This window comes from Melospiza georgiana, chromosome Z (genome assembly GCF_028018845.1).
Source record: "Melospiza georgiana isolate bMelGeo1 chromosome Z, bMelGeo1.pri, whole genome shotgun sequence".
Taxonomy (NCBI): domain Eukaryota; kingdom Metazoa; phylum Chordata; class Aves; order Passeriformes; family Passerellidae; genus Melospiza; species Melospiza georgiana.
The window spans coordinates 47,367,965-47,375,686 of NC_080465.1; the positions used below are offsets into that span (position 1 = coordinate 47,367,965).

The 7,722-nt window shown below is 34.5% G+C and overlaps 1 protein-coding gene across 1 annotated transcript in view; it reads left to right on the plus strand.

Annotated features, from left to right (window-relative positions):
• The window catches only part of ELOVL7 (ELOVL fatty acid elongase 7), a 31,566-nt gene extending 24,538 nt beyond the window's left edge, over nucleotides 1-7,028 (plus strand). Inside the window, exons 6-8 of the mRNA XM_058043648.1 lie at nucleotides 1,562-1,667; nucleotides 4,489-4,625; nucleotides 5,926-7,028. Coding sequence (XP_057899631.1) covers nucleotides 1,562-1,667; nucleotides 4,489-4,625; nucleotides 5,926-6,129 — 447 coding nt within the window. The 3' untranslated portion in view covers nucleotides 6,130-7,028. The remainder of the gene's footprint in view (nucleotides 1-1,561; nucleotides 1,668-4,488; nucleotides 4,626-5,925) is intronic.
• The last annotated feature ends 694 nt before the right edge of the window (nucleotides 7,029-7,722 follow it).

Sequence of the window (7,722 nt, forward strand, 5' to 3'; positions counted from 1 at the left end):
CTCTTTGTATCTCATTTGTCTTTTTAACACTGTTCTTCCTTCATTATCAGGAAAAATGTTCATGAGGGAACAACAATATTTAGGAAGTCTGGATAACTTGTCTAACAGCTGAGTACACTAATCTGTTATGCTTGTCTCAACACTGCAGATAAAAAACAGTTGATCACGCTGAATATTTTTTCACATCATTTTCAGATTTTATCTTCCCTATTCATGTCATCAGCAGCTCTGAATGCAGGACAAAATTGCCATACCTACTTGCTCTAAATTCCTGAGATTGTCTTGAGTGTTGTGATTATAGAGATGTTTGATGTCAGGCTGGCACTCTAACCTGTTTTGATCAAAGTCTGAGCAGCAATGCATTGAAGCAGAATGCAGACCTCGCTCAGCACCAGCAGCCATTTTCCCAAGACTAGCACCAGATAGGACTGATGGGTATTTTCAAAACAGCTTCTGAGTCTTGGAATTAGCTGCAGTTTTTGCCCTGTTGTTTGAGATGCAATAGTGACAGTTCAGGAGCTGACTCATGAGCAGTGAGGATGTTCTACATCCTCTGAGCAAAGCTGGCTGTCTGACTTTTCATCTGCAAATGTTCATGATTAAACACTGGGAGATCTTACTGACTAAACCAAATGGAATGGTAATGGAAGTGTCAGGAATGCTAAAACTGGAAAATCCTGACATGTATATTCCTCTATTTTCCTTTATTCCCCACAGGTTATAGTGCTCCTTTTTAATTAGTCACAAGCCTAATTTTTTTAAAAAATTTGTTTTGTTTGAATACAGACAACTAGGCACTTGTTTCTCATCAGCTTTTTTGTTTTATTGCAAAGGTAAATTCTTAGCTGTATTTAAATCAGCTGATTCCAAATGTTTTCTCTGGCACACCAGACTTCTTTTCTTCTGTGTTTGTTTGCTTGCCATCTGATACTACCCTTTCCATGACCTGATTTCTTACATTTTTTTTGCTGTCTTCCCTTAACATTTCCCTTGATGCCTGCCCTTTAAAATGGAGCCTCTCAATATAATTTAGGAGTACCTACATATATTTTGTACAATTTTAATGTTTTCCAATGGTAGCTAAGTCAGAGTTCATAATAAAGTGCTATTTCTCTAACATAGTTTTTCTACTGTTAGTCCTTCAGGTAATTTTCTCAAATGGCCTTTCATTAATGGTTCGGGGGCTTAAAATCTGATGCTTGTAGAGACTTCTCAGTCCAGGCAAGTCCATCTTACATGGTTTGATGCACATGTAGGTGATGGCTCTACCTTTGACATTTAGTTTCAAAGCTTGCCTTGGCTTTTGACATTTCACAGGTGGATTTTACTTATTGGTTTTAAGGTTTTTTGGAAACTAGTTTGCATAGCCAGACAGTTGCTCAGTTTTCCTTCTTCTCCCAATAGTTTGCATAGCCAGACAGTTGCTCAGTTTTCCTTCTTCTCCCAATACTATAATTGTGAAGAACTTTTAAATGTACAGTAGTGAGCAACCAGCACTGATGTGTATATCTTTCTTTAAATATTCTTCTGCAACATTCTGTTCATTAAAAATCTGTTTCAGATATTTTTTGTGCTCCGTAAGAAAAACAACCAAGTTACATTCCTGCATGTCTTTCATCATTCCATCATGCCATGGACCTGGTGGTTTGGAGTCAAATTTGCTGCAGGTATGGAGAGTGAGTGGAGTTTAGGTTGAACATATCTTCTGGTAATGAAAGTTACCTATGGTAGACAAAAAAAAAAAAAAAAAAAAAAAAAAAAGAGAATTACACACCTTGGAAACATCAGTGTTTTTAAATTTAGACTTATGCAGTATTTTTTGGAACAACTGAGATCACCATAATTATTTAAATGGGTGGAGATTACTCGTTTTTCCTATTTGACATCATTTTGTTCAGTGTTGATTTCTCATGGGGAGAAGAAGTGCAGAGAAGAGAGTTGGGTGCAAGCAAAAAACACTATTAGATGAGAAAGAGAAGTCATTGAAAAATCATAAGTGCTAGCGGAGATACTCGAAGTGAATAACTGTTGAAACTTGCTTCAATGTCAGAACCCCTTCAACCCCTAAAATGTTAGAATGGAGTTGGAGGGGAGGACTACGTTCATTTTGAGAAATTACTGTTTGAGAAATTACTTGGTCTTTGTTGCAGTTTCTTTTACTGGCTTTAGGTAGCATGTGTGGGATTTGTATACACCTGATACTTCAGCCTTCATAAAACTACAGAAATATTTTCTGGACCTTCTTTATTAAAGAAACATATTTGAATTTTTTTGAATTTAAATTCTTTGACCACTATCAGCTTACCTTCACTTTTTCCTTTCCTGCTCAGTGTGTCTTTGCATGCATTTTCCTGTGCCACATTACCCGTGTGCACCACTAATAAATACAACTTGCCATGAGGATACTCTGAAAAGCACACAGTGGCGAAATGCACAGGCATTTATGAATCCATTTCTGGGACAGCTTAGGCTTTTTTAGGAGTTTCTACTGAGAAATAGTGGGGTTTCATACATGTTTACCTAGAAATATGTTTCGTGGTTTTTTCTTTTTTTGTCCCAGAAAATTTGTGATGAATTGATGAAGCAGTTATTCCACTGCTTTTCAGTCTGATCTGTTAGTGTCTATTTTATGTCTGTTTTTTTTCTGGAGTGGTCCAGAAAGCACTCTAGAAAATTTGTACATATTTTGAACTTTTCCAGTGTGCAGATTTTCCTTGTGTATAAGTGGATATACCTCTGTTGTATTTGTTGAGTTTCTGTTATTAGGAAAGTGCTGAATTGATTATGTATTTCTCAAATCTTGCTGAGTGACTGGTATTAAGTTAATAATAAAACTGTGAATGGTTGTCTCAGCATGCACCCCAGTGTGTTTATAGGTCTGCAGAGGGAAACCTGCAGCAAGTAACAGTTCCTCCTCTTCAACCTTGAAAATTTTCCACTTATAGGTGATTAACTTTCTCCTTTTTATCTGGATGTTGGATCAGTATACCAGCTACAGGCTTCTGATTTTGCATCAGATTCAAATTTCCCATGTGATAATTTGACAAATACTTTCAGCAAAGTGTGTAAGAATTGTTTCGTCCCCTGCTAGTAACAGTCCCTCATATCTATGCAGAGCTGTGCATATTCCAAAAACTCAATTGCTTATCTTTACATTTATCTTTCCAAATACTCTTGTTTGATAAGTTTAATTTTTTTTCCAAGAATTTAAGTCCTGCTGATGCTTACTTTGTATTCAGTTTCATCAGTGCTTTTCCTTCTAAACAGCAGCGTCTGTAAAGTTTTCAACCTGATTGTAAAATACCAATAGTTATGGATGGAGTTGCTATTTTTCTTCTGATTTGATATAAATAAAGAATTATAAAATGATGCTTAATGTTATTTTTGGGGCATATTTTTGTACTGTTGTGTAGGTTCTTTTTTCTCTCCTTTAGCTATTTATTTTTTCTTCTGCATATTCGCTGTACAAGCCAAAAAAAGTATGTATATTTGAACTGTAGGAACATTCAAATTATTTTTAAAAATACAAATAGCTAAGTTTCAAAGAAAGTTTGCAATCACAGCTGGAGGAGTTATGCCTTCTCAAGCTGGAAGATTAGTGTGAGCTACTAAAAACACAAAATATGTTTTATTTTTAATTAGAATGATTCTAAATTGGAAAATGGCACTCTTTTTCTCACTAAATGTCTCCTTTTATGTCATCCTGTTTTCTTTTTGATGATCATTGTTTTCATGTCCATGTTTCTTTTAAAAATACTTTGCTGTCAGTTGCTTCTTGGATCATTTTTACCTCTAATTTCTTGCATTCATTAAAATAAAGCTACTTTGAGCAGAATCATGTAGCTCCATGGTTAATTCAATGAAAAAGGAAGTATTTCCTTACTTGTTCTTTGAAATGCTCATGTGTTAATGGTTGGTCATAAATTGATCCTGGAATGGGCCCTACTAAATTTTCCCTTTCACTGTAAGTATGTTTTGAGATTGACAACTTACTGTCTGAAACTGTATATCATTCCCTGTGAATCTACAAATCTGTATTGTGAAGAGACTTATTACTTATCCTCTACAACTTTTTGAAGTTCATCATGATGTCTAGAAAGGAGGAAAAAAACAGGAGGAATGCTTTCTACCAACTTTTCTGTGTCTCTATCAAATATAGGTTTTAATAAAAAATAATAAAAAAATGAACTCAAAGAACAAAAAATTCCACTAAAATGTTTTTATATGTAATTAGATCAGCTGAGTTTTACTGCTGTTTTGGGAATGCTTAGATAAACCTTTTCTGAGACAAAAAACTGATGTGATCCATCAGAGCTGGTATCAAGGCAATTCAGGTAAAATATCTTAAGTGTTAGTCAAAGTCTAGGTTTTGTGGTACATGTTTTTCATACCCTGGCTCAAGGCAATCTGCTAAGACTTCAGGGGCTTTTTAAATACCTCTTGTATTACTTACTGTAATACCTACTACAATGTCTTGTTTTTCTACAGGTGGTTTAGGAACATTTCATGCTTTGCTGAACTGTATTGTGCATGTTGTCATGTACACTTATTATGGAATCTGTTCTTTGGGACCAGCCTATCATAAATATTTGTGGTGGAAAAAGTACATGACAACTATACAACTTGTGAGTAACTGTCTTTGACATAAACACCTTTCAAAAACCTAATGGCAGCTAACATGGATTAAAAGCAATAAATTTGTCCTTTCAGTTATGCCCATGTGTGGAGCTTACAGTTGGTATAAGATTTACTAATGTTTTAATTGAAAATAACAAAAGGTTTGAGCTCTCCACAGTAATATATCTGCCAACTTCAGCATTCACTGTAATCACAGATTTAGGCAAATAAGCTTTGCAGTTATGCAGTACTTGGTAAATATATTTACAAGACTCATTGCTTGTATAAAAATTATTATTTTCTTTACACTAAGAAAACACAATTGTTGTAGAGAATACACATGTAACTAGTAACTACATGTAACATGTAGTAAGGAAAGGGAAAAAGTATATATTTACAACTTGATGTTCTTCCATAGAAAATGTATGTGTTTAGAAAATTTACTTCTCTTTAATGGTTTCTCCAGAGCATTAAAATATACCCACTCTTGCAGAAACACTTATAGAAACATATATAGAAACACTTCTATATATGAAGTGTTTTATCCGCTTTAGGTCACTTACAAAAGGTTGCTCTTCTGAGAGCTTTTTCATGCCCACCTCATTTATTAAGTGAATTTTCAATATTCAGTTTCTGGCTAAACAATTGGCTTAGAATGTGTGAAGATGCTGATGAAGGAGGTAAAAGAGCACCCTGTCTGCTTGCACCAGGGCTGCTTTTGGTAGAATAGTTCATGTAATCATGTGCAACTCCGAACAATGTTGCCTGAATATTTATAACTTGGTCTTTTTGACCTAGAGGCACTACCAGTGAACTTTTAACTTGGAGTTCATGTGGAGTGTATTTTTGTCACATACTAGTGTGCAGGGTAGGTGGGAATTATTGTTCCTTAACCCTGTAATGGTTACTTTCTTTTCTTCTTTTTTTTTTTTCCCGGCTAATTTTTCTAAAGGAGCCTCCCATTTGTCACTGGACAAACACTGTCTGTCTCCTTCTTTTTTATATGAATTGGCCAGGGTAGAATCCTAATGTATTTCAATGAGTTTCTTAGTTTGTCCCAGACTCTCTCTTCCTTTTTTATGTAAACCTGTTTTTCAGTGGAATAATATTCTGGGGGGATGGTCTACAAAGGTGCATCTCTGTCATATTAGGAACTTGTATTGTTGTCCCTGTTGCTCCTTGCTTTCCACCCACTTCACCCTACTATCTGTTTTTCAACAAACAAGCTATGCTGAAATTTTTTAAATTTCTGTAGTAAGATTGTAATTTATTTTAAAAGTACTTATTTTTTTCACCTTCTTCCTCCAGGTCCAGTTTATTATGATTACAGTCCATATAGGACAAATCTACATCATGGATGATTGTCCGTACCAGTACCCAATTTTCATGTTTATTATCTGGCTTTATGGCTCCATGTTTTTAGTCTTGTTTCTCCACTTCTGGTACCATGCTTACACGAAGGGACAAAGACTACCAAAAATGGCAAGAAATGGCATCAGCAAAGATCAGTGAAACAAATTCTTGTCTCTAAAACCAAAGAAGTGTATATGTCAATGGGGAAACTTGCACTACTTGACAATCAAGATATTTAGGTGCGCACACTACATGGTGTATATTTTGTATGTTTTCTTCCAAAACAGAATTTGTATTTTTACCGTAAGTTATTTGGGATTCAGAACATGGGAGTGGGGAAGAACTGTGGATCTCTGATTAAAAAAGAAAGATATGTCTATCTAGAAAATGCACAAAAAGATAATTGGAAAAACTAAAATGTGTATGACAAGTACTGAGTACTTTGAACACACTTTGAGGGGGATAAAAAATACTTCACTTTTAATGTTCTAAGTTGCTAAGACTGTCAGCTGCATTTTATTATAAGAATGATTCTTCAGTAAGTACTGTTGATAGAATCTAAGGCATATTAATATAGTTAATACATAAACATTGTTACATCTGTTTATAAACTGTATTACTTTAAAGGAAGGATTGTATGTTAATCTGTTAAAACATAGCGTTTCATTTGAAGATCGCAGATTTTTGGATATAGTGTCTTTTACTAGGAGAACTGAATTCATTTCATGTTCTACTCAGTTGAACATTATCATAAATGTTGGAAAGCTACTAATATGGGGATTATCTGAATTGTCTTGTAGCATAGTGATCAAAACATCTTACTGATTTGTTCACTGTAGTAGCCAAATATTCTTATTATTCAGTGTGTCTATGGATATACTTTAAATTGCTAGCCTGTGCTGCTTGTGAAGCTAGGTGGATTATGGAATCTTTTAATTCAATAGCCAAAATCTTAGTGGTCAAATAAAATGTAAAAAAAAGTTGATTTAATGATTTAAGCTGAAATGTTGCCTACCATGATTGTACTGTGCTCTACTTTCTTCCATTTCCATTATCTATTGAAATACATGTCTAGAAAAAGTTTGTGTCGTCTTGTTTTTTTTATTATTGCGTCTTTATTTTATCAGCTGAAAGTTAGTTACTCCAGTTACCTTTCTGGAACCAGGCAAAAAAAAATATGTGACATTCTCCGATCTTCTGAAAGTGGGGCAGGCAGTGGTGACTGGGCATGGCTTCATTCTGTGTAGAATTACCCAGTATGTTGTTTTCCAAGGTTAGGAAGATTGTTAGGGTCACATTTGTGTAGAAATCAAGAGGACTTGCTATTTGCAAGTTGCATTTGTACTGCATGAGTTTATTAAGGAATTTGTGCATGCAACAGACCTGGAAATGAGGAATTAAATGTGTTTAGTTTAATGGTACCATTAAAGGTACTGTTTTCTACAACACTAGAAAAAAAAGTAACTTGCAATATTTGCTTTTTACTTGATCAGATCTGTGGGATTTTCAAATACTCAAGACTTTGAGGTAGATTTTAATAGCCTCTCTGTTGCACAATTCCAAGAACATAAGCTTTGTTACCTGAACGCTTTCATTTTACTGACATTTACGGTGCATTGTAAACTCTAAAGGAATGTAAACTTTAGGTTGGACATGAGTTGCAAATATTTTCTTTTGAGATTACATCAAGTTTTTTTAAGCAAATAAAAAATAATTTCTATTTTATCTATTCACTATTTAATCCCTGTAGCT